The 26,736-nt window shown below is 40.3% G+C and overlaps 2 protein-coding genes and 2 long non-coding RNA genes across 8 annotated transcripts; 2 read left to right on the top strand and 2 right to left on the bottom strand.

Annotated features, from left to right (window-relative positions):
* Nucleotides 1-1,765: 1,765 nt before the first annotated feature.
* On the top strand, nt 1,766-13,029 carry fam171b (family with sequence similarity 171 member B). Its single transcript, XM_084346910.1, has 8 exons — nt 1,766-2,267; nt 4,548-4,781; nt 6,528-6,620; nt 7,176-7,334; nt 7,600-7,770; nt 7,862-7,978; nt 8,078-8,201; nt 8,403-13,029. Exons 1-8 carry the CDS (start codon nt 2,042-2,044, stop codon nt 9,715-9,717), a joined length of 2,439 nt encoding a protein of 812 aa, XP_084203036.1. The 5' UTR covers nt 1,766-2,041; the 3' UTR covers nt 9,718-13,029.
* On the bottom strand, nt 4,790-7,657 carry LOC311253138. Its single transcript, XR_014621628.1, has 3 exons — nt 7,568-7,657; nt 6,507-6,617; nt 4,790-6,280 (listed from the first exon to the last, which is right to left on the bottom strand). It is a non-coding gene; the product is annotated as an uncharacterized lncRNA (long non-coding RNA).
* On the bottom strand, nt 7,671-15,958 carry LOC311253137. 4 transcript variants are annotated; one of them, XR_014621624.1, is made up of 4 exons: nt 15,843-15,958; nt 14,280-14,466; nt 13,527-13,727; nt 7,671-7,760 (listed from the first exon to the last, which is right to left on the bottom strand). It is a non-coding gene; the product is annotated as an uncharacterized lncRNA (long non-coding RNA). The 4 variants fall into 4 exon arrangements; XR_014621625.1 differs by having other exon boundaries at nt 14,280-14,433; XR_014621627.1 differs by lacking the exon at nt 7,671-7,760 and adding an exon at nt 13,030-13,196 and having other exon boundaries at nt 14,280-14,433.
* LOC311253136 (calcitonin gene-related peptide type 1 receptor-like) lies at nt 15,504-26,736 on the top strand. Of its 2 annotated transcripts, XM_084346912.1 has the most exons (14): nt 15,504-15,680; nt 16,639-16,702; nt 20,195-20,270; nt 21,639-21,789; nt 21,877-21,987; nt 22,069-22,181; nt 22,269-22,360; nt 22,440-22,566; nt 22,637-22,790; nt 22,867-22,927; nt 23,017-23,083; nt 23,177-23,395; nt 23,576-23,617; nt 23,929-26,736. In XM_084346912.1, exons 3-14 carry the CDS (start codon nt 20,205-20,207, stop codon nt 24,133-24,135), a joined length of 1,410 nt encoding a protein of 469 aa, XP_084203038.1. In that variant the 5' UTR covers nt 15,504-15,680; nt 16,639-16,702; nt 20,195-20,204; the 3' UTR covers nt 24,136-26,736. The 2 variants fall into 2 exon arrangements, with proteins under 2 accessions (XP_084203038.1, XP_084203037.1); XM_084346911.1 differs by lacking the exon at nt 15,504-15,680 and having other exon boundaries at nt 16,267-16,702.

Genomic DNA, 26,736 nt, shown 5'->3' with positions numbered 1-26,736 from the left:
AATTCACAGAGTTACCTGAGGATTTACCTCAAAGCGACTGATCAGTTTTCTAGCGTGCTGAGCTATTGGACCCGAGGTGCTTCACACTATTTCTTAGATCTTTTACAGCAGGTGATCGAACCCAGATACTTCTGGAGAGATCTCTAACATCCTGAGATATTGATGAAGAACACTTCTTACCCAACTCTTCTTGGTGTTAGACTTACCTAGAGTTAGACTTACTTAGAGTTACCTGAGAATTGATCCTACAAACATCCTCAAAAGTTGTAATCAGTCTTATAAAATGCTGAGCTGTTTGAGCCAAGGTGCCGCGCATCCATTTCTCAGAGCGTGTAACTTTTTCTTCTGGTCAACAAACATCACAACTTACAGATTAGAGTGGGGAATCGAACCAGCATCCTTAAAATCTCAAGAAGAGATTTTTATCACTCTGAGCTATTTGACCAGAGACACTTTTATAATGTTACGTAGAGATTTTCTGGTGTTGGACTGGAAAATGAACACCGTGACTTGAGGATTGAAGCAACAAACATCCTCAGAACTTGTGAACAGTCAACTGACGATAACAGTTATTGGATCTGAGACGCATCATCTTCTTTTATAGGAGTTGTATGGGTTTGATCAGCATATGATTCATTATCTTAATTACCTAATCAGTGTTTAATTCTTGATAAATAATCACAACACAACAAAACACCTGATGTTTTTATTGAGCCTTCATTGTTCCTGTTGTCAGACCTGAACTCTAACAGGTTTGTTTATGTGACTTGATTGGTGGATTTTCCACATTTTTGACAAAGCAGGAGATAAAAATAGTCGTCCAGGGATCTCAGTTTGCCGACAGAGGGCCACGCAGACCCCCATGATGTAACAGCATCTCCCGTCTTACCGAAGATGGTCATGCCAGGAAGAGCTCTCACTCTGAGGCTTTTTCCTGGTACGGCAATGGTCATCAGGTTTTCAGCCATAACGCATACAGAAAAAACCAAAACACTGACACTTTTATGGCTATTTTACAGAAGAGTATGAGGGGTGAGACAAAAAAATGAGAGGAGGATTTTTTTTTGTTCATTATAATGAAAGAGAGTATCTTCAAAGTCCTATTACTGATAACTACACTGTGTTTATGAGCTGAAAGAGACATAATGTCTTTGTTACTGAAGCAGATTCTGAAGTAGTTTCACCAGTTCATCTACACAAGGCATTTTGTTGAGGCGGTCATAGACTTTTTTCTTGACATTTTGACTTTTTTCTCGATACATTTGGACTTTTTTCTTGACATTTTGACTTTTTTCTCGACATATTTGGACTTTTTTCTTGACATTTTGATTTTTTTCTCGATATATTTAGACTTTTTTCTTGACATTTTGACTTTTTTCTTGACAATTTGACTTTTGTCATTAAGTACATAATGGGAAAAAAAACAACTTCCTCTTCTCATTTTTTTTCTCACCCTGGCCCTAATACTCTTTATTTTGCGTTTTGTGAATATTTTTGGTCCATAAAAGCGACACATTATTCCCATTTTCCATTTTTAAAATTTATTTGTTTTTTTTTTTAAAATAGGTCAGAAAGAAAGTGATGAATACTTGGGAAGATTATGTTGCTAAATAAATTTAAATTTAAAAAAAAAAATTTTAAATAGGTCAGAAAAAAACAATAATGATAATAATAAAAATTAAAGTGGAGAATACTTGTGAAGATTGTGTTGCTTAATAAAACAGATTTATTTTCTGCAATAATACAAAACAACAGTGGAAAAAAAATCTACTTCCGGGTTGGCCTACAAAAACAGGCTACGTCATCCCTGCAGCACCCGGAGTGACACATCCCTCCGGTGTGGACGATCTTGGGCCACACACACCCAGCCTCAGCACCAGCTCATCTCTTCTCCACCGGGTTGTTCCCACCAACCTTTCAAGACACCGTGAGCGGGATGAGGCCTTCGTGATCCGGACGCACGCCGCTGGACCTCGTTCTCCTGCTCCCGAGCTCGTCCGCCGCGGTTCGGTATGTCTTTGAGCCTGCTCCCCCTCTCGCCATGCCCGCTGCTGAACGCTACCTGCCGCCGCCGCTGCTCCTCTTTCTCCCGTCGCTGCTTCTGATTTCCTGCCTGGATGGGGCGGTGAGAGGAGCGGAGGAGGAGGGCGGCGGCCTGCCCTCCTCCTCGCCCGGGGACAATGGCCTCACCGTCGCGGTCGGAGACCCGTCCAGCACCGACCCGACCGCTCCCGGAAGATCCATCAGCCCCTCGGCTCTGATCGCAGGTAAACATCAACAGAGACGATCTCTGCTGGAGTCTCATTGTTGTTAGAGAAAATGGAAATGAGCTGCACTGTGACTCACAACTGAATCAGGTGCTGTGCAGCCAGTGTTTTGGGTAAATTCAGGTAATTTTCACGACATTTCTTTAAAATAATGCTGCACAATTACATTGTTGTTGAGGATACATACATTAGAAAGAGGTTTGCTGCAGTTTTATTGGGTTTTTATGGGGCAAATGCTGTAAATATGTCGATAAAATGCACAAAAATGTCACAAAATGCAGCATCGCATTCAGTCTGATGCTCTCAACATGATTATCTTTAAAGGTGCGCTATGTAGAAATCATAATCAGACGCTTAAACAAACTACATAAACAAACTCTCTTTGTTTTCATGACAGAATAAACAAACTGACCTTAAAGGACAACACAGATTCATACTGTGTTTATATGTGGCGGACCCTGCCACCTTGCTAGCTTCAAACAGTGTCTTTCCTCTGAGAACAGCTTGTTTCTTCAGTTATGGGAAAGATAAATATGTATTAGTTTGTATTATCACCTTGTTAATATTGTATATATTACAATTCTGAGTGTGAAACTACATAATGCCCCTCAAACTGTATTTGTTTTGGGTAAATTTAGATAGTTTTCATGACATTTCTTTAGATAATATTGCTTTTTTAGAATATATACAGTAAAATAAAGTTTGCTGGGTTTTTTCGAGGGCAAATTATGTAAAAAATAATATAAAAACATTGTAAAATTCAGAAAAATGTCACAAATGCAGGACTGCATGATTATTTTAAAGGTGCACTATGTAGAAATTGTTAATCAGACAAGAAACATCTTCAGTGACTTCATATCTAAACAAACTAAATAAACAAACTCTTTGTTTTCATGACTGAATAAACAAACTGACCTTAAAGGACAACACAGTTTCATACTTAACTTTGTTTATATGTGGCGGACCCTGCCACCCTTCTAGCTTCAAACAGGGACTTCTGGGGACCTTATTTTCCTCTGAGAACAGCTGAGTTTGTATTATTACCTCATTAATATTGTAAATATTAAAATCAAAACTGCAAAGTGCACTTTTAAAATTATTAATTTTCCCGAGAAGTTCACGAGACAATCAAAGTTAATCTGTCACATGATGATTCAGTTCAGGATTTTAAAGTTTTTCTGCTGGTTTTTAAAGAAATTTAACAGAAACAGCCACACTGTCATGAAAATGATCATTTTAAAGGAGCACTCTGTAGTTTTGGTGTAGAAATTTGAATCAGAAGAGAAAAATCTTCTTCTTTTTTAATGCGTAAACAAACTAAATAAACAAACAGACCTTCATATGCGGCGGACCCTGCCAAATTTCTAGCTTCAAACAGTGTTCTGGGGACGTTATTTTCCTCTGAGGACAGCTTGTTTACTCACTGGTGGAAAAGATATTTAAAAATAACCTCATTAATATTGTAAATATCAAAATCCTGAGTTTGAATTTCATCTTAAAAACTACATATTGCCCCTTTAAAGTAACCTATTTATTCAAGTCTTTAAACATCCTGTATTCTGTGTATTTGTTAGTGAAAATGAAGCTAATATTTAATTAAACCCTCCTGTATGTTTTCTCTTCCTAAACGCCAATTATTTTCCTGAATCTATTGATAAGCTGTTGGACATAACTCACAGGCGGTCTGGGCAGCACACTAAGAGGATTAAGATGTATAATGTGGAGGTTTGAGGGATTAGGCTGCTTATCTTTTTGGCCCGAGCAGGTGATGTATTAATGGGGAGCGCTGTAATCCTGCTGATACAGAAGGTGAGCCTGTGCTCTTTGATGGCGATGGCCTCTGTTTACATTTGGCGTGGGGAAGCATGGAGGGTTTAAAAACACAATTAGACACTTTCTAGGAACTCAAGCTGCCATTTACAGACCAGATATAACGCTTAAAACAAGCACTTGGGGCAAAACAGGACCTCGGATTGAGTTTTTGAGTCTATTCGTCTCTTAAAAACCTGATTAGATATTAAATTAAGACTCTAAAAGGCTAAAAACCCGTCGAACATGGCCTTGTAGAGTAGCTTTTCTTCTCTGTCACTTCATTCTCTCAACGATTCTGCTGTGCCTGCCTCATCACTTTTTCATGGCGAGGGAAAGGTTACTGAGTACTGCTGAGAGGAAGTGGTGGAGGCTCGTCTGCATATTGATAGAGCTCATGCAGAGACACGTGTCTCCGCAAAGAACGTCGAGCAAAATAAAGGTCTAAATCTGGTGATTTTAACCCTCCAGAGTCCCAGTTCGCCCTGAAGGTCCTCGTGAGGGACATGGTGACCCGTCAGCCGCTGCCGGGCGCTTCGGTGGACGTTTACGTAAACCACACCATGACGAGCTCGACCCAGACAGGAGCGAGAGGTGAGGTCCTGCTCTGGGTGACCTACAGTCCACGCCTCAGTCTGACTCTGCTGGGACACATGCAGGGCTACGTCCCCAGCCCGCTGCCCTGGAGCACCACCAAGAGACCCAGTGAGTAACACCACATGACGGCTATTTAAAGCTTCGGGTATCCGAGCAAAGACTGCCTCATATTGTATCATCGCTCTCTGAGCTTTATGGGCCCAAAATTTCTCAATTTACTGCATCAGAATTTAACTGAATCTGCCTCTGAGTCATAAGAGAAGCTCCTCTGACGCAAGTACAACAACCATAAAGCAGTGTTAGTCCATTAATTACTTAGAAATGCTGGAAAAAAAGCTATTTTGTAAAGAAAGCTCTAAGTGGTAAAGCAAAGTCTTCCTCTGAGACTAACAAATAAATGTCCACACCTACGACAGCATGTTTGGCTGACAACTTCTTCTTCTTGTCTTTCTTCTTCTCTATTTTTATTGATGTATCACAACCGATGTTCACAGTGCATCGGTTGTGATACATCAACAGCTCCCTACAGGATTAATCGGCCAGGATTTCACACATACTGATAAACAGCCAATTATATAAATGATGAGGCACTCGAGAACGTGCATGAAGTCACGTCCGTCTGAAAGCAAAACCTTTCACAAGGAAATCCACAGTCCAGCAGCTTTAAACAACTTCAACAAACCATCCACAGGCGTCTGTAGACAACCGAGTACAATCCACTCACACATGGCTAATAATAAAGTGATTAATACATGTAAAGTGCTTAAATAATGTTACATAAAGCCCCTTTAAATGGTCTTAAAACGTGCGATTGTTATCATCCTCTCTGCTGGACGCTAACCTGAGCAGCTCCAGGGTCACGGCTGACCCTGACCTCCCCTTGAAGGAAGGATTTTCCAACGAGGATCGATCAGAGCATGAAGAACAAACACAATCAAGGCATTTAGCTGAAACTCTCACTCAGAAAAACAAGCATTGCTCTTCATAAACAAACACCGTTATAGCTGTGTAAACAGAAAAAATAACATGATGTAGTGGGAGGCTGGAACTGAAGGAAAATAAAGCTGGCTTTTGCTTTATTCGCTGTTTGTAAGCACTTATTTTCTGTAACACATCCTCTGTATTCACACGGCTGCATTATTCATGCTCATTATAGATTAATGAAGTGTCTGCGACAACATACAACTTGAGGTTTGTTCGTGATGAAGCAATTTATGTTCCCCGCGTACAGTCAAGTGTAACCGGACGCCGTGTCCTGTAGTCGTTTTTTATTGATTCTCTCCACAGCAGCACGCACAGTCGAGAGCTGCCTCAGCAAACTGTCTTTGTCCTGCGCCGAATCAGATGCAGAGAGGGGGGTGGGGGCTGTTTGGCCACGCCGATCGCATGTTGGTGTGGGGAAGAAAAAAGAAAAAGGGGGGGAGGCCTGGCTGTGACTCTATTGTCTGTGGTCCCACTTCCTGTCTCCGGTCGGAAGCAAAGACGGAGCAGGTGTTAGGAGGGGTAAAATCAGAGGGATGATGAAGAGTGTCATCTGTCGAGACCTGCTCGGCTCTGCATCATCAGAGGCGCCTCCCTTTTGTGCTGCCGAGCCAGACAGCTGAACCCTAAAAGAGGCGTTTGAGGCGTTACTGCCATCTGCTGGTGGTGCTACAGGACTACAAGTCTCCATAAACAGCTTTTATGTCCAAAAAATACAGGAGAATGAGAAGAAAGTTTGACCTCTCGCCTTATAAATCACATAAAATTCAACTGAAACGACGTAGTGATTCAGGGTTTCTATCTGTGATGGTGACTTTTTCTCGCAGCGAAAAAATCTCAGTATTTTCTGACCTTTTGTTTGTCTTCCTGCAGTTTTCTCAGCTGTGACGTTGCTGCTGCTCCCTCACAGTCAGGGGAACATCTGGCTGTTTGAAGACTCGGTACTCATCACCGGGAAGCTACCTGGTGAGGTTACACACTTTTTTGTAATCCGAGTCAGTTCACTGAGTCGGAGTTAACTGAGCTGAACATGATAGTTTTAACCAGTTATATTTTGGTTGTTTTCAAGTGTTTTGTTTTTGTAACTGCACAAACACTCTTTCCTGACTCAGAATGGGCCTTTTGGGGGTCGTCTACATACGTCAGTAAGCATGATTAGTCCGCGTACAAGGAGCTGAGCAATATAGCTGAAAATTAATTTCGATAAAAAGTTTCATTTTAGTCAGTATCAAGAATTATTGACCTGCTTTAAATGAAGACCAGAGGAAAAAAGTTGAATTTAATCACCTTAGTTTTATGATTAAAAAGTTGTGTAAAGAGAGTAAAGACTTACAAGTTTGTTGTCATTTTGATTTCTAACTAATTTTGTAAATATTCAGGTTATAAACTACAAACTGTGGATGATTAAGGAACAACAACACCTGGCCATATTGTGATTTTGATATTTTGATTATTGTAATTTTGATTAATCACTTGAAGCGACATTATGTATTTCAACTCAAACGCATCTTGTTTTTACAGACAGCTCATCCCAACCCAAGGTGAAGTTCCCCAAGAACCTCCTCACGATGTCTGGCAAGAGCAACATCTCCTCAGTCACAGCGTACCTGACTGTGCCACAGCACCACCTAGCTAAAGACTGCAGCAACTGCACTCCAGGCATCATCGTCAGCAAATCAGGTGAGCGTTAAACACAGCGAGGCCTCATTAATGATTAAAGATGTTTATTCTTAGTCTGGAGTGCTTAATGTTTTAGTTTGGTTAGACATTCTCGTCTTGGAATAGAAAATCTATCAAAATACAATAAATGGAAAGAAAACAGGTTGATATTTTCACAATTATTTAAAGATTTGTTAGATTTGTTGGACACATGGGTCTGTATTTTTTAACTCAAGCAGCATGATACTGCTTACTTTTTTCACTTTCCTCTTCCTTGTGCCCGCAGTGTTCAGAAGCGTGGAGCTGAAGCCGGTGGCGGCCGTCAACGTCCTGCTGTATTCTGGTTGGGAGGAGCTCCAGGTTCGAGGGCCCATTCAGATCAGCCTGCCCCTGGGACACAACACACGCCTCAGGGCTGCTGATACTGTACCAGCCTGGGCCTTCAACCTAAAGATAGGTGAGAATATAGATTACGGAGAAGCCACCGAGTTACACTACAGAATAAGACGACGTCATACTTATTATGCTGTTTTTTATGCTGTGTGAAGGTGCCTGGGAGAATCAGGGTCTGGGAATAGTGAAACAATTTGGTAAAGAGCTGGTTTGGACGTACACTGCTTCCCATCTGGGCTCCTGGATCGCTGCCCCCCTTCCATCATCATACGGTACATACGTAACACATCTACCTTCAGAAACTCATGTAAATTCTGACATTTGTATTTGTAAATGTTTATAGCTATCTATCTATAAATCTGACCATTTAGATTTCCTGGGACATGAAAGCTCTTTGGATTTCCTGGCGTACCACACCTACCTGTTGGTGGGAATTTTTGGAGCAACACTGGCTATTGTGATTGGATTTCTTTCCTTGCTGCTGTGTCACTGCCGGTAAGGAATCTCCCCAGAAATGTTAATGACCGGAAATGTTACCCCTAGGAAGCTAGGGAGGGATATTGGTTGGCAACCTTTCTTACAAATATGACCTTTAAAGAAGGGTCTGAAAATAAAAAGCGTCTCTTTAACTTGCCCTGAATTGGCCGAACATGTTTAGAGTCCGTCCTGATGACATTCTGTTTCTTCCACATACAGAAGTTGTAATCGAGAGCCCAGGAGGAGGAGGAGAGCTCGCTTCTCCAAACTCACGGTGGTGAAGAAAGACCAGACCACCTCCACCCACATGGAGGAGGGTCTGTTGTTCCGTTCTGGCGAAAACAGCCTCGCTTCCTGCAGTGTCCAGTGTGAACCCTCCACGCCGAGGCACAAGGCCAACTACAACATCTACGTGGAGGATCCAGGGAGTCGCCCGGCAGGTTCTTTTTATGAGAACATTGCTTCGGATCGCCTTAAAGGTCCCCAGCTGCCTCACTACATCAACAGCGAAGAGGTGGCTCGGCTTCGGGAGAAGTCAGAGCAGAACAACATGAACTCCGACAACTTCTTTCAAGACAAGCTGGTTCATCTCTACAATCAGCCGGTGGCTATCATTCAGGCGCCGGAGCTTTTCAGTGCTCAGGAGCAGCAGCTGTCAGGCTGCAAGTCTGCTACTTTCCCCCGCAATGGAGTGGAGTATGATCCTCACTCTGAGCCTGCAAGTAAAGACAGCTACACCCAGACACTACCCAAAGTCCCTCACCACCACTCCCAAGGAGGAAACAGCCCACAGCCGAGCAGCCAAGATGAGCCCCAGCCTCTGGAGACTCCCCCTCAAGGCCAAGGCCCTAACGCTGGAGTGTGGGGACGCTATACTAACCTCCTCGAATCCTCCGTCTCTGTGCCTGGGACTCTTAACGAGGCGGCTGGAATGCAGGCCTTCAACAGCGGGCAAGGCTTACCCAGCGAGCTGCAGGGGATTTCAGAGCGTACCCTGCTCGAGCTGACCCGGGGCAAGCCCTTGATGTCCCACCCCAGGGCCTGGTTTGTCTCCTTAGATGGGAAACCAGCCGCGTCTGTTCGCCACTCTATTATTGAGCTCCAGAGTCGCCACCGCCCGCCAAGCAGCAACGACACCAGCCTGGACTCTGGAGTAGACATGAACGAGCCACTGCAGAATATCCGCGAGACAGAGCGCGACAGGCCCTCGATCAGGGCCTCGTCCCTGCCGCACCACAGCCGAGGAGGGCGTTACGGGGAAGAGCAGGACCTGAGCAGTAGTGAGAGTGGCACCACGGCCACCTGTACACCAGAGGACCCTTCCCTGAGGAACATCCTAGACGGGAGCAGTGGGGCTATTCCCAACATTCCCGAAGAGCGAGATGGGATGGATACATCCAGTGCTCAGGAGGACAGCGAGTCGAGAGGAACGCCACCTCCTCGCCGCCTGAGGAAGGTGAGGGAGAAGGGGAAGACGGAAAAGAGGAGTGCCAAGCATGTCCGCGAGGGTAGACCTCTGACCAAGCGAAGTTAGAGCATGGCTCATTGCAAATTTCATGCATTTTCTCATTAATGTCCCACCAACCATTTATTGAGCTATTTCATCACATGGTGTCACATCAATGCTGAGTGATCTGGATTAGTTTTGACCACTTGTGCTCACACAGGCATTGTTGTTGTTGAGTTCTGTGATTGTACAACTTTGCCAAAGAATGCGTAAAGCTAGCTCAAGAAATAAAGCAGGATCTATGTCATGTTCAAGCATTATGTAGCTGCTGTTAGACAAGTACGTGCACCATGTTCTCTCATTTTTCCCGAATCTGAAGATCACCAGCGAGATTCTTCACAGCAAAATGTCCGTGTGAACACGATATCTCATGGTCCCCAGTACTGGCATTAAAGAGGGTGCCTTCTTACTGCCTGTAATCGTTAAATATGATTACAAAAGACATGGTAGTTGTCGATATTTAGTAAAAATCCGGTGAGATTGCAGGATGGACACAGATACAGGTCTATGTGTAGTGCACTTAACCTCACCGTAAATGCCTGCTGTAAATTAAATAAGATATAGAAGCTTTCCCAGTTTGCAGTCCTGACATCTTGTTTGCCTCATTTTACTTAAAAAGAGACTCTGGGGTTCATGAAAAGACTCAGTTACGTCATCATTGGAATCAGCTTTTCAGACAATTTTAAGGTTTTAACCCATGACACGAAATACTCCTTTACATTGGAGTAATAAACACTGATGTACATTGTAAAGCTAAGCTGCCATTTTGAAGTTATCGCACCTGATATTCAAGGTTTGAAGCCTACGATTATGTTAGAATGCATGAAAATGAATGTTTCCTTGTGTGTATGAAAATATTTTGTGTTTTACTGTAGAGCTAACATTACATCATTGTAGCAGTTAGATTACTTGGTGACTGAATGATTAATTTGATTGTCTCGTCTTGAAAGAAGACTCAGTGTCGTGCTGCCAACTGTAACTACTGTTACAGGACTTCTATACTATGATCATGGGTGAATCCAATTTTAAATTCCACGCTACGACTTGGCGCTAAAACATGTCAAAGTTTTGTTTTATGGGATTCATTAGTGTGTCTGCTGAGTGTGGGACAATTCAGATGTTTGAAGCAACTCATGGTACATCAGTCTGAGAAAGGAGTAGTTGCTGAGGCTGGTAAAATTATTAACAATTTGATATATTAGTGTTAAGTTAAGGGGGCCATAACGTTCTGCTTAGCCCTACAAGTTATGCGTTATTATTATTTTCTTGTTTTAATAACATGCAGTACTATTTCTTGTAGTTTTTCTTTTCACAACATGAATTTGGTGCCTTGGTGTTTTTCTTTCACAACCAAACGAGAAAATATATTACTTCCTGGTCAACATGACCATGGGACTACTTTCTTTGAACTGGGAGATATGACTGAAGAGAGAAATATAGTTTTAAACTGATTGTTCAATGTAAAGTTTTGAACTTAATGGTGCTGAACATACGGCCTACAGAGTGGTTTTGGCTTTTAGGATTGCAAAGTCAGTTAGCAATTGGTCCAGACTGAAGTATCTCAACAACTGTTAGATGGATTGCCATCGAATTTCTTACATTCATGGTTCCCATGGGATGAACCCTTCTGACTTTGCTGATTTCTGTTACCTCTATCGCCACCATGAGGTTGACATTTTTTGATTTTGTATGAACTGTTTCAATTAGATGGATTGCCTGTTCTAACTTTGGTGATTCAGAGACTTTTCATTAACCACCATCAAGAGGCCAAAATTTCTATTTTTGACAAAATATGTACAAAACTACATTCCTATTAGCCTCAGCCTTGGTGTTTAGTGCTAATTAGCAAATGTTAGCATGCTAACATGCTTAACTACAATGTAAACATTATTAAGCATATACCTGATTAACATCACCCTTGACATTGTGAGTTTGTAAGCATGCTGACATTAGCGTTTAGCTAAAAGCACTACTGTCCACGGGCCACCATAACATTCAATTTAGCCCTCCAGATGTTTCTATGTTTAAGAAATAATTCTACTATAAATCACTGCTCATGCGGTTTTATTTTTTGTGAGGTAAAATTCTCTTAAGATATGTAGGATCCCTAATTATCGTTTACTTTTCAAAATAAGTGCACGGTCAAGTTAAGGGAACTCGGGATCCTCGCACAACAATATAATACAATACATTAGAATACAATAGGTGTTCACTTTTGGCTCATGTCCCACCATAACGAAAAAGTTGTTTGCCTTGTTTGGGTTTGACCATTTTTCAACAAATATGTACACATAAGTATTTTACTGAGGTAAAATGTAAAACAACAAAGTCACATGTATGCCTGCGTTTCATATCTGTCCTCTACTAATTGACATGGCAGCTTTTGTCTGGAGTCAAACAAAGCACACCACACTTTAATATGAGCCCACTTGTTACACTTGGCACACAGCGTTCCCAGAAACAAATTGACTTTTCAGTGTGTAAATAGTACGACAAAAAAGACAACGATACAACAATACTGATATCATTATTCACTCATGATAAGGTTTGGCAAAACACTCACCATGAATACCAGAACGTGGTTCGACTAGCAATATTTACCATAAATTCAAATTCAAAAAGGAACTTTGCAGCCACAATTTTGCCATATTTAGTCTTCCGTATTGGTACTAATGTAAATTTTTCACTTCATTTTGTATGTATAAGCTGGATTCTGTAGCTACATCCATGTGTTCTTTTGTATGTATATAGTAAAGCGACATTTTATGTATTACATGGCTGTGATTTAACTTATTTTGTGCTGTTTTTCTCATCTAAAAGCGAAGGTCTGAGGGGTGTGTTCCAGTGAATGCTTGAATGACGAGGCGTCACATGAGAAATGTTATTGATAGTCAATTTTTTTAAGGTTAGCGTAAAGAGTGTCTTTTCAAAGGGAGTGTACAAGCCTGAGCTTTGTGATTTTAAATGTAGCGACAATTTGAGCACTTCAATCATTCAGTATGCTTACGAATGAAAACACTTTCTCTTGCTAGTCATCGGCTTGAAAGTACAGTATATCCCAGCTTACACGGCGATGCGTGGAGTAGTTTGTGAACACTTTGTGCTGATAATTCTTGAAATCAAACCTACTGCCACTCCCGTTTTAAAGTGATCTCGCTGAATGTATTTGTATTGATTTTAATGTGTTCTATAGTGTGCTCCTCCTGTGTCCAGCCATTGAACCTCATGGGCTTTTGTTTCTTCCAAAATGGGCACCTTTTGTGTTTACCTCTGTAATGATAGTAGTGTTATTAGTCTTGCCTTTTTGTGCACTAAATTAATAAACTTACTTGATACCAATTAGTGTTTGGATTGTTTTTTTTTATTGATTTCCCAGCTTTCAAGTTTATATTTGATGTAAAACTTTAAAGATGCAATATCGCCGCCAACTGCCACTGACTGTAGTTGTAGTTTGCTAGTTAGCTCAGTTAGCTGTGCAGTTAGCAGTCCACACTGGGTGCCCACACCTTCATGCACGAGATGCGGACGTTGTTGTCACATCCGAACGCGGGAAAGAAGAGGACAGAACATTTTCCACATTATTTCTCTGTGTTTGAAGGAAATGTCCTCTTGTGTAAATATCAGGAGATTTGAAGCTAATTTTATAACATCCGCAAATCTGTGCTGGTGGTTTCCTCTAAACATGCCGCGTGTCAACAGCTGGATGTGCTGTAGTGGGATGTATAGGGGTCATGTTCTGGCCAGTAGTACAACAAGAGTTGAGCAGAACATCTTACACCATCCTGAAACACGACTGCAGTGTAACAATAACAGTGTGGACTCGGCCACCCACACACCTGCAGTGGGACACAGCCAGTTTTTTCTCCAGCTGCTCTTCTTGACGGATTGGACACACATCCTGGGCTTCGATCACTTTCTGATTCATTTCCGTCCGGTGGGCTTTGGTTTGGTGTAAACCATGGAGCACATGGACAAGTGCGGGTCAGCTTGTTCAAACTGCCTACAGACTTTACACAGCAAATGTTTCCGAGTTAAACCTGAAATAAGCACACAGCATAAGAGCTACAACAATATATTGATTGGTTTTCCACTATCAAATGAATGAAAGTTAAAATTTTAAATCTTAAATGTGAATATATTTTGGTTTCTTTCCTCTATGAAAGTAAACTGAATGTTTTTGGGTTGTTGAGACATTTGAGGACATCATCTTGGGCATTTTCACCATTTTCTGTCATTTTATAGACCAAACAACTAATCGATTAATCAAGAAAATAACTGACAGATTAATCGACAGTGAAAACAAATACTTGCAGCCCTGCACAGCATAAAAACTCAAAACTAGTCTATCAAGTGTTCTCTGTGACATTCATGAAAGTTAGGTTTCGAAGGAAAAGCTTTTCTGTGTGTTACTGATACCAGTAGGTGTGTTTACACAGCCCTCGCTTCCCGTTGAACACCTGACGAGTGCACGTATGAGGGTCGCCCAAGCTTACCTGAACAACATGAACAGGAGAACATGCTGGAGTTAGGATACAAAACATTTTTTGGGAGTTTGAGCAACATGATTCATGAATGGCAGAATGATTTACCTTGATGTTCTTGGATTGTCCGTCCACTCTGTACAGAAACGCTTCAAGGCCGACAGATTTCATGACAAACGTGGTGTTGAGGGCTTGGACCTGGTGGATCCTGACAGCATCGCTGACTCTGTTCCTCCAAGCTGTTTTCCTGACCATCCGGTCACTGCAGAGTAAAGATATTTATCAATCATCGACCCTGAAACAATGAAAACAAGGGTTCAGGGTATCAACACCTGTTTTGTTGTTGTCATGTTAAAATCCCTTCTTTGCAAATGTGTTTCTCTTTATCTTGATCCCCCATCTTACAGCAGGGGAGGAATGTAACTGAGTACGTTAACCTAAATACTTACTTTCATATAATATATATATCAATATATCCCGATTACCTTTAAAAATAAAGAGATTTCATATCACCGCATGTTGGAGAACACATACCCTGATACATACTGACACATCTGTGATGGGCCGGTAGCGATACATCGGGTAGGATCTATTGAATTTCAGGGAGAGATCGGCATTTTTGTGTACCTTAAGTACCTGAGTACCTTACTTTTACTTGTCTTTTACTTGAGTTTTTCCATTTCCTGCTACTTTATACTTCAACTCCACTACAATTTTGAGGCAAATACTGTACTTTTTATTAGAGGTTATCAGAAAAATGCTGTATATCAGATTTCATAATGGTCCAGGTGGGTAATCAATCGACCCGTAGTTTACAGTACTGACACACGTAAAAGATATATTGTATTATTTACTTTAACAGTACTTTTTTTTTTTTGCCAGAAAATTACTTTTGATACTGAAGTACATTTGAAATCAGATACTTTGAGACTTTTATCCAGATACTATTGGTATGGGTGACTTATACTTTTACCAAAGTAATATTTTCTTTACTTTTACTCAAGTATGACTGTTTGTAAGTGCTAAAAACAGAATATAATATAATATAATCATATACACTGTGAAAGGAGCCACCCTGCATGATGAGTACTATTGCTTTTGATACTTTAAGTACATGTTGCTGATAATACTTATTACATTTTTAACTTAGCACTTTTACTTGTAATGGAGTATTTTAAGATAATGGTATTTTGTAGCATGCTATTACTTATGAGTACTTCGTCCACCACTGCCAAGTCTAAAAATAACAATAATAATAGACACAAATACAAAGTGATAAAAGTTTTTACCTGGAGCTTCTTCACATGAAAACACACTAACGTCACAACTTACGTTTGACTTCGTAGCTAGCATGAAAACGATAAGGTCCAGTAGCTTCGGCAGGTAACGCTAGATAGTAACGAGTAACTTAATAATGTATATTACTGTAGCAGGAAACCCATGTAGCTCGGGTTCTTCTTAACTATCACATAGCCGCACATTATCCCACTTTAAGACAGAAAAACACAGGTAAGCGAGCTAACTCGAGTCTGACATTAGCTTACGTTGCTAGCTTAACTTTAATTCGGCTAATTGTTGCACCTTACTTCCGGTTCGTGAGCTCTTAATATCTTAATCTATATTAAAATTATATTTGTTCAGACAAACATTAAGTCAGTTTAATAAACTTACAGCAGGAGGCTTTACGTTACTCATCTCAAAAAGTAATCCCTGACGGTATTTTTATTAATAAGTTACTCAAGAGAAGCCAGTAGGCATGGTAACTTGGCTGTTGCCAAGGAGAGTTGGACCCGCAGAGGGCGCCGTTGCTAAGGGATAGAAAGCCTCCTGCTGATTGGTCCGTTTTCTCCTGCCAGATTTACAGTAATAAACAGAAAAGTGACATTTTTCTAATAATATAATGTTTATTTCTGATATTTTTAAAATACAGAACATGTTTTTAGTCCTGGGACTCAATCTATAGCCGTATCAGAATTATTATTATTATCATTATTATTATTATTATTATTATAATTGTTGTTATTTTGGGGTTTTCGTTTCACTGCCATATAAATCGAGCTCTATTTGAATAAACATTCCCATTTTGTGATTGTATTCAGCTATAAATCCATAAACAAACCACATATGATCAGAGAGGAAGACTCTATGCATTAAACTAAATCTATTAAGTTGTATGATTTACCTTAAAATCAACACCCAGGACATAAAAGTTACTTTTTAATCATATGTTATGTATTAAACATGACATAAATGATACAATTTAAAGGTTGTCGGTCATATTAATGCTATGTAGTGTCCATTGCAATGTAGGGATGTCCCACAAAAGGCAGGCATGTGATGTCATCCACAGCCCCAGTGGTTTTTATCTTTATGGCTCAGTGTCGCCTCTGACTCTGTGTGAAACACACACACTGACGGACTACTCTTAAAGAAACCACAAAAACAGTGTTTTTCTTTTCCTGCAAAGGTCAAACTGAAGGATTATTCTACAAGAGGTGGCTGAGTTTTATCATTTTCCTGCTGCTGCAAAGGTAAGTTTGTTTAATAGTTAACGTTTGTCAGCATGTGGACTGTGATTACTGTTGAAGATCTGTGGTTATGATGCTGAAAACAGGTCAGATTTCACTTAACGAACGTCAGATTTAACTTAAAATGTTGCACTTCAGGAGGTTTGTTGCAGGGGAAACAAAACCAATATATTTTTGATAACGTATAAATAATGTAGCCCTAAACTTTGCTGTTGCCAAGGTAAAATAATGATGAAAAAAAAAAAACAGTTTTATTCGAGTTAAAGAAGCATATATTATGATTAGTATGATTTCCTATGCATACCTGCTTTTTTACACAAGTAGTAAACAGTGAGAAAATTATTTTAAATTCTTTAAAACAAAAGGATGCTTCTGATTTAATGGGTATAACCTGTTATTTAGTCACACTTAACAAGAAAAACCTGCTCACGTGTCGGTCATAAAGTGTTGACATGTGATTTCCGACACCAATATGTTTTTAATAAAAGGACACTTCACACGGTAAAGAGTGTAAATCCTGGCGTTGTGGGACAGATGGCCCACACAGCCAGGGAGTAACTTCACTTTGAGTTATTGAGTGTCCTTTAGAGAGCGTCTCTGGGTGTGTTCGAGAAGATATCCATCTTGTAAACTGACAGAGATTTCCTGAATTAGCGATCAGGGGAGTTGGAAATTATTAAAGTTTGTTGGTCTGTGGCAACGTGTTACAAAATGTTTTTATTCCAAATAAAAAGTGAAGGGATGAGTGAGTGTTGCTCTTGCGGGGATAGAAAGACTCACCAGTGACTGGTTCATATGTTTTGTCAGTGTTTTTTCATGCACTCGAGGGTTTTCTTTGGCATTTAAGTTATTGTGCAACCCTCAAGCCCCATGAGTTACACATAATTACTTTATAAAATGTTTGGATAAGATGCAGATAAAACTCCTGCTTTTGCCATTTTAACATGAAACTAAATATGTTGAGTAAGTTAATTTAATTTGCAAAAACGTATCCACAAAGTGTCTTCCCCTTTGTTAAAACCTCCTCTTCAGAGGTGTCTTTCTCTGTTTCAGGGTTCAATAGCTCATACTTAGGTCCATTTTAGCTTCATTTTAGTCATGATCAGGTGATTCTCATTAGGATTTTATAGTATTTAGTGTTTTTTTTACTGTATTTTATGCTGTTTTGTATTGTTATTAGGGCCCGAGCAGGAACCTGCGAGGTCCCTATTGTAATCTTTTAATGTATTTGTCTGATGACATATAGGAATGCATGTTGCACAGGCAACATGGTGATGAATGTGGTAAAGGTCCATTTTATATGAAGAAATGTTGTGTAAATGTTGTATTTTTTGTTGTATTTGAATGAAAATACACTCAGAAGATGATGCTGTTGCCAAAAATTTCATGTTTTGAGTAGTTTCCCTTCAAAACACATAAAACATCAAGTCTCTCTTAACATTTTAACCAAAAAAACCTTTGTTTACTACACACATTTTCCAACCCTGGTGTTGAAAAATGACAGATAAATCCATCTTTACCTCACATTGCTTTTCATTACATTGTTTTGTAGACTGTATTGTGACACTTTTCCAGGCGTTGCAGCTCATCACTTGTGGTTATGCTCTCTGTGTAAACCACATCTACAGTGTGTTTTGGGTGCATTAATAGTGAGTTATAATGTGGTGATAATGTTTTATGACTACACTCATAAACACACGATGCTTTCTGGTGCCCTGGTGTCATAAACCATTACAGATGTGACATGATGATGACAAACTGATGGTGCTTATAATACATTAAGACTACTTATACTCACCTCAACAATGACCTGTAGTCAGTACTGATAATCTGCTATAATAGTTTGTGCAGCATCATGAGTTATGATGAGTGTAGCTGTCATAGTAAACTCAATGTTTTCATCCTAAAGTGGAAATAAAGCTTGACGAAATGAATCGATCACACAGGTTTTATAAACACAAATTTGACTTGTTATTCTCTGCATTTCAGCGTCTTAGATAAAAATCACGTATGATACAGCATCATTTAAACGTTCTTTTAAAAAATACATTACACTTTACCTACCAGACGTATAGACGATCATGACATACAAAGGCTCAACCCATTTTCCTATTATTACCCTTACCCCTTATTTTCATCTGCCTCCTTGCCCCTCAGAACAGAGTTACAAAGACTAGTGTTTGAAATCTCAAAATGTTGTCGTCAGCTGTGGTGAAATCATTAATCTAAAGGAGATAGAAACGCAGGGACGCTCCCAATTTGTTCACAACTTCACGCTGCCAATGACGTCAACAAATAAAAAATAACACTGCTTTATTACCTGGACACTAGCGGTGGTTTACAGGCTAACATTAGCAACCTGTGCTCCTTCCCTACTAGTAGTTATACTCTACTGTAAGTCAACCTCTAGTTTATAATCATTATAAGTCATATCTATAGTGTTTTATGACTGCTGATATTAGAAAGCGTAGGATGACGCTCGTCATGAACCACTCGTTTCCCAAAATGATATCATAAATTGTAATTTTATCTCCTGTGCAGCAATGACATGAAATAAAAAGTGACAGGGACTTTAAATTTAAATGCCATTACAACCTCCAGCCTATTTATACTGCTGTGCACATAGTTTCCACTAACTGTCACACCTTCACTAGGAAAAGCAGGACACATTATCTTTAGTCTGGAAAAAAGCACTTCATGGCAAAATCCTTTCTGCTTTCAGTTTGACATATTTGTTTCCATCTAATGTTTATTATCTGAATGTAGATTTAAGTTGCTGCTGCACACCCCAATTTTTAACTGCTTACCACCTGGAGCGACCGTCTGACACATTTAGTTTGCTGATCTGTTACGTGCACACGCTCGTATTGATGTCTTTTATTTGGCTAAACCTTAGTTAAACCTGCTCAACATGCATAATAAGCATGCAGGAAGGAAGCTGTGGAGAACAGAGGAAGCAGAAGGCCAAAACTGTAAAACCCCCCCGACGTCCAACAAGGGATCCAGAGACCTGCCATCACAAATCAAAAACATAGGTTTGGAGACACAGTCGCGCTTTTGTTTACATGAGTTTGGATATGGTCAAAGGTGAAGGAACGGGACATTGTTTAAAGTGAGACTGACCCTACACCCATGATAATTAAGAAGGGAAAATCAACTACAGGGTCATTTACAGGTAGTACAAATAAAAACATACCAATTAAATGACACGTTACATTGTACAGTATGGGTGTGACAGCATGTGAGCTGGAGTTCGGCGCCAGCTCCTTGTCAACACATCGTGTGTTGGATCACGTTGGCAGCCGCTGCGACTCCGGAAGCGTTTCTCTTATCGAGCTCTGGGGGAAACTATCTGGGATGGCGCTAAAAGTTTTACCAGCTCCTCCGAATCGTACAAAAATAACTTCCAAGGAAACAGAAATAGGAGTGAACTGTCCAATTTGTCTTTTGTCCTTCTTGTACAAAAGTCTCACTCTGCTTTCCTTTTTCCCTCAGATTACCCGTGATGATCAGAGCGCAGATGGATCTGAGCTGCTTCATGTTTCTTCTGGTCCTCTGCGCCCTCAACAAGGTGATCTGTTGTATCTGAACTGTGCAGCTGTTCACCTGAAATATGCTGTTTTTTAGTTAAAAAAGTCACCCACACATGATTTAAAAGAAGCACCTTTAATGTTTTTGTAGCTTCAGCATTGATTTTATGATCATCCATCCATCATTAGATCAAGAAGTTCAAACGTTTTCCCCCAAAAATGTCCATAAAAAGATAAGGACAGGTTTCTGTTGAGCATTTCTAATAAGATCCACATGGTAAACCAAAGAGTTATAAGCCTGATGTTTTATTTTTATGACATTTATTGTATTTCCTGTATTTTGGCGATGCACTGGAGGCATTCTGTGTTCCTGTTTTTAGAATATTTATAACCATGACTACATTTTTCCTTTCTTACCTTAGCTTTTTGTGTCTAAAAAGCAGCTGTCTGTCACATCGTGTCATTTAAATCTCTTTTCATGATTGGTTGAATTCTCTAAACCTCCTATGAAGTCTTTAAGCAGAGCATATCAGCATATCAGCAGAGTAGCCGCTAACTGCTCTTAACTGTAGCTGCTGTTCGCTCAGTTAGCCATGCAGCTAGTGGTTAGGACTAAGAAGATCAGGGCTAGCTGGTTAGCATGCTAACTTCAGTAGATAGCTCTGCAGCACTACACAATATACAAGTTTCAAAACTTTTATTTTATTCTCTGACGTTTATTTTTGTTGTTTATGTTCTGCATTCTGTGTTTCAGCTCCTGTTTTTGGAATATTTATAACAATAATTAGCTTAGCTTAGCTTTTGATATTTAAAAAGCAGCTGTCTGAATTCTCTTAACCTCTTGATGAAGTCCCTAAAGGGGTAGTACAGAGATTTAATGTTGCATTTCTACAACATTGGAGAATTTAAAGGTGCAATATGTAAGAATTGGTCAACTGTCAAATTCATAATCAAAACAAATAAGGGGCAGCATATCACCAGAGTAACCGCTAACTGCTGCCAACTGTAGCTGTCGTTAGCTCAGTTAACCGTGCAGCTAGCTGTTTAGACTAGGAGTTTGGGGACCAGGAGAGTATTGGTGTTTTTAACAAAGGATTTTTCGACTGGGATGGTCAGGGCTAGCTGGTTAGCATGCTAACACAATACATAAATGTCAAAACTGCCATTTCTTTACATTTTGGTGACAATTTTAGTTAATTTTTAACTGATTGAACTCAAATTCTTACTCATTGGCCATTTAAGAGAGACAGATTTCTAAAAGTAGTGATCAAAAATGGGAGCAGCTGAAAATTTTACATCCTAATATGGGTGAAACTTGATCTTACACTTCCCCTAATGCATCTTGAGAGCATTTTTTTATATCATGCTTGAAAGTTGCCGTCTCATGTATGTTTGTGTATCTGCCTCAGCTGATTGTGGCTACAACCCCTGACGAAGAGTACCAGGAGCATCTGACCCATGGGAGTGAACACCAGGCGACACGGAACCACATCGCCCTGGCCCAGTACGAGTGTTTCCAGAGGATGGTGAAAGAGTCCTACCACAAAACAAAAACGATAGGTGAGGAGATGATGTCAAAAAAGCTGTTGAAGGTTTTTTTGATGTTACTGTTTTCCATTACTGTGTTTGTCCTTTTGTTGTGAGCAGGGCCGGAGTGCAACAGGACCTGGGACGGGTGGCTGTGCTGGGATGAAACTGAAGCCGGTGTAACAACAGAGCAGAACTGTCCGGACTACTACCACAATTTTGACCCTCATGGTAAATTTGCCATCTATGATTCCTGTCGACTCGTCGCAGTATATTCACCGCAGCTAATTTTCTTGACGTTTTTGTTGACAGCCCAGGCGTTCAAAGTGTGCACGGAGACCGGCGAGTGGGGACGCCACCCGGAGAGCAACAGGACATGGACCAACTACACAAACTGCATAGACAACGCCCAACCTCACGGGACAGTAAGGACAAATAAAGATTAGAAGACAAAGGTTCAATAAAAAGTAGTTCCCACTCCTGACGTTGTGTTAATTTTGTGTTGTTTACAGGCGGCGATGACTCACTTCTACTTGGTTATGATCGGTCACAGCCTGTCGCTGGTTTCACTGCTCATCTCGTTAGGAATATTCTTCCATTTTAAGTAAGTGTACTAAAACCTTTTAATGTTATTTGTGTGTCAGATTCTGTTTCATGTGCGTCTCCTCCTCCGCTGCCTTCAGGAGTCTGAGCTGTCAGAGGATAACGCTCCACAAAAACCTCTTCCTGTCATTCGTGCTGAACTCGATCATCACCATCGTCTGGCTCACGACGGTGGCGAAGAAACAGGGACACACGTACAACGATTCTGTAAGTGGAGACATATTCCTTTCATTTTCATTAAAGCCAACGAAAAGCTCACGTTGCTTCCTCCGTCCAGGCGAGCTGCAAGCTGGTCATGTTCGTCCACCTGTACCTGCTGAGCTGTAACTACTTCTGGATGCTTTGCGAGGGAATCTACCTGCACACGCTGATCGTTGTGGCGGTGTTTGCAGAGAAGCAACACCTCATGTGGTATTATCTGCTGGGATGGGGTGAGTAAGCGTTCATGCAAATATTTAATGATACATTTAAGACTTGAATCTCATAGTTATAATTGGGTTTTTGCAGGTTTTCCACTCGTGCCAGCAGTGCTACATTCGATAGCACGCCACTACTACTACAACGACAGGTGAGTGACCTCCACACACGACCATTTCAAGATATCATCAGATGTTTTCTGTACTGTGTGATGAGATGTTCTGATCCATTTGTTCACAGATGTTGGGTCAGCTCAGATACAGCCTTGCTGTACATTAACCACGGTCCCATCTGCGCTGCATTGGTGGTAAGCAACCGAACTCCTGTGGGATTTAGTTTTTACTGAAGCGACACATCCACACTGGACTTTTCTTTGAGTGCAATATATTTATGACTCCAGGTGAATCTCTTCTTCCTGCTCAACATCGTTCGGGTTCTCATCACCAAGCTCAGGGTGACGCACCAGGCCGAGTCCAGCCTCTACATGCGGGCCGTGAGAGCCACCCTCATCCTCATCCCTCTGCTGGGCATCCAGTTCGTCCTGCTCCCCTACAAGCCTCAGGACCCCTGGGTGTTGGAGATATTCCTGTACATCATGGAGATCCTCATGCATTACCAGGTCAGTAGATACATATCCAACACTGCCAATAAAACACTGGTTCTGCAAATATTACAAATATTTCTAGAGTAAGAGCATGAACATGTGGCACTGCAAACTATTTCTGCAGGCTCTTGTGCAGCTGTTTGAGCTTAAAGGATTCCCTATTGTGTCATTTCTCACATTTGTTTTCCCACGCAGGGTCTCTTGGTTTCTACAATATTCTGCTTCTTCAACGGGGAGGTGAGTTATGAGCTTGATTCAGCAAAATTATTGCTAAAGATATATCATAATAAGGCTAAATTTTGAATTTGTGACTAGTTGTATGTTTGTAAACCAGAGTGTCATTATGTTTTTCAATGCTGTGTAATATTTTGTTATGCTAATACTGAGATTGTCTGTTGTAGCTAGCTTAGCTTATGGGCTAACCTCACTTCTGAGGTGATTAGCAAAATATTAAAAAAGCTAAAAAACACTAAAACGGATCATAGCCTAGATACTGTTAAGCTAACTGTGAAAATTGACTTAGCTCATCTTTGTGTCTCCTCGTCCAGGTCCAGAGTGTCCTGCGGAGACACTGGAACCAGCAGCGCATGCAGTTTGCCGGTACGTTCGCCAACGCTGACTTCTTCCGCTCGGCCTCCTACGTGGCGTCTTCGCTCACGGAGGTCCACCGCTGCTACAGCATCGAAAGCCACACCGAGCACATGAACGGCAAGAGCTACTCAGACATATTCAGATCAGACAGCCCTTTTGTGTGAAGGCGGCCCTCGATGTTTTACTTCGACTTCTCCGGAGATGTTACGAAGATCGACGTCAGTGTTTTCTTGGGAGTTTAACTACTTGACCAACTTATCTTTTATCTGACTTTTTTTTCCATCTCTCGGCCGAAAACATATTTTCCTTTTTTTTCCCACAAATATAATCGAAACAGAAGGCGATTGAGACCAAAGACTGTTTCTTCAAATGCAATTGCAACACAAGGAATTAAAGCTTTTTTGATCGTGTGGAATAAACTTGAAGATTCCTCGGTGAACAAGAAGCTGTTCTGTTGCTAACGGTCTTGCTAAGAGAGAAGTTATGTTTTTCTTTTCTGGGCATTTTGAGAATATTGATGCATTTAAAAAATAGGTTGTTATCAACAAAAGGTGTTGTGTAAAAGAAAGGCACATAAAACCTGTTTAACCACCTCTCGAAATCTAGTTGTTGGCACATATCTCAGAACTTCTTTGGGCGGAGCAGGAGCCATAATCGCGCGGGGTTAGCTCAATGGCTAGCTTGAATAGCAAAGAAAGAAATGTTCAAAAGGTAGGCAGTAAAGCCTCTTTCTGACTAGAAAGGCAAAATAAAAATGTACTATTATTTCTTTTTAGTACTATACAGAACTAGACATGTAAAATGTAAAAGCAAAAAAAGTACAAAAACACAAAAATGAAGAAATAATCAGCTAGCTTGCTTTGCTAAACGTCACTCCTGCTTTAGCTGGCCTACTTTTGAATTAAAGACATGATCCTCTGAGGAGAGTTTTCTATTTATGTATTATTTCCTTCAGCTAAGTTAAAAACAATGCGTTTCACAGTGAAATGTTGTCAGAAACATACGCTGATATTGTCTTATCACATGTGGCTTGATGCTAGCTGCAGTATCTTTCAAGCTAACGTCCTGTTAGCCTCACTGTGTGTTTTTTTGCTTCACATCTGATTATTCCAAAATGCTGGAGAGATTATCGTGAGGTAGTGACGGAGGAAAATACGACTGAAAAGTGCATGTGATTGTACATATATTTGATTGCGTATGAATATGACATACAGTTTATCAAGACATAAAATATGATGTATTTAGCTTTTAGTGTACTACTTTGTATCATTTTCAAGTCAGCTATGAACACGTCATCGTATGTCACTTATGTTATATTTTATGTTACATGCCCACAAACTGCAGCTGCTTAATTTACAGAAAAGACAATTCTGAATTCTCTTATAGAGTTTGGTGACCGAGAAAGAAAATCAGCAGGAACTGACTTGTTTGATTCACTGATTTGATTATGATCAACTATCAGTGTCGTCAGTATCGTGACGATAAAGTCTGTCACCTCCAGGTAGCGATGGAGCTAACTGTCCTGTCATAGAGCTGCTGGTTTCAGCCTTGTTAAACGGGAAGTAGGCCTACGATAATGAATAATTGTAACGTTATGAAAAGTCATAGTTAAACATGAAAGCTGAGAGTTAGATGAGATAAAGATTAACACTACTCTGTTCATTATAAAGCTAACGTTAACTAGCAGCCTGTTAGCTTAGACCCAAAACAGGGGTATAAACGGCTAGCTAGCTTGACCCTGTCCAAACAAAATCCAATTAACTACTACTATTCTTTAAACGTGTAGCACTGAACCCTAAATAAAACTAGCTAAAATACTTTATCAGCCTACTTTCTTTCTGTGTTGATATTTAAATGACTTTTAGTGATAGAAATAAAACCCTCCGAAGAAAACCCTAGATATGACTACAGTATCTGGGTGTGCTTAATAGCAGTAGGTCGATTATTTATTGTATGTTACACTGGACATATACGTACGTGCTATGTTTTATAGGCTCTAATGTCTTATTATGGCATTAATTTCTTAAAGAATAGCTGGACACTGTAAAATACACTTATTTGCGTTCTCGCTGGGGGTAAAATGAGGAGAGAGATACCGCTCCCATGACTGTGCAGTGAATATAAAGCTACAGCTAGCACACAGTTAGCCTAGCTTCGCATAAAGACTGGAAACTAGGGGAAAACAGCTAGCGTGGCTCCATCTGAAGGCAACAAAATCTGCCTACCCACACCTCTAAAGCTGTTGCTCAACTAGCGAGCTACTAGCTTTGTACTGTACATACATGAATGTGTTATCTATCCTCTCATCTCGGTAGCAGCAAGAAAGCAAATCAGCGTATTTTCCAAAATCTCTTCACAAAGACGATTATTATATTATATTTCAACTATATTCTGTTGCCTTCTTCCAAAAGGAACGACCCCAATCGTTGTCTAGCGGTAACGTACATGTTTATGGCAAAAAGGAGGTTGTGACTTCTGTCTCAGACTATAGTTAGACTGAAGAAGGCCATACGATCTGGCTAAGGGTCTTAAAAAGCCAGTAAGTGAACCTTGAGTTTAAAATATATTATCCCAGATATGTTTTCCCGATGTTTAAGCTGTTACACATGCGTTTTCTTATATTTCAAAGATGTTTTAGTCACGGTCTGAATCTGATTTTTCAATTTTTGTAACATATTTTTGTCAATAAAATCCAGACAATGCTTGTTTATACTGAAGTAATAATGCTGTAAATAAAAACAAGCTGTTTCAAACTGAGATCCAGA

The sequence above is a fragment of the Pagrus pagrus genome, assembly GCF_965226575.1.
Source record: "Pagrus pagrus genome assembly, chromosome: 24".
Taxonomy (NCBI): Eukaryota; Metazoa; Chordata; class Actinopteri; order Spariformes; family Sparidae; genus Pagrus; species Pagrus pagrus.
Note: the sequence above shows the minus strand (reverse complement) of the source record. Positions and strands in the feature narration are given on the sequence as shown.

What these genes read in the sequence shown, in the direction of transcription:
- fam171b (XM_084346910.1), top strand. Translation starts at nt 2,042, where the DNA reads ATGCCCGCTGCTGAACGCTACCTGCCGCCGCCGCTGCTCCTCTTTCTC. An exon ending in CATCATCGTCAGCAAATCAG is followed by an intron (nt 7,335 to 7,599) that starts GTGAGCGTTAAA and finishes TTGTGCCCGCAG; the next exon opens with TGTTCAGAAGCGTGGAGCTG. An exon ending in GGCCTTCAACCTAAAGATAG is followed by an intron (nt 7,771 to 7,861) that starts GTGAGAATATAG and finishes TGCTGTGTGAAG; the next exon opens with GTGCCTGGGAGAATCAGGGT.
- LOC311253136 (XM_084346912.1), top strand. Translation starts at nt 20,205, where the DNA reads ATGATCAGAGCGCAGATGGATCTGAGCTGCTTCATGTTTCTTCTGGTC. An exon ending in GTATTATCTGCTGGGATGGG is followed by an intron (nt 22,791 to 22,866) that starts GTGAGTAAGCGT and finishes GGGTTTTTGCAG; the next exon opens with GTTTTCCACTCGTGCCAGCA. An exon ending in CCATCTGCGCTGCATTGGTG is followed by an intron (nt 23,084 to 23,176) that starts GTAAGCAACCGA and finishes TTATGACTCCAG; the next exon opens with GTGAATCTCTTCTTCCTGCT.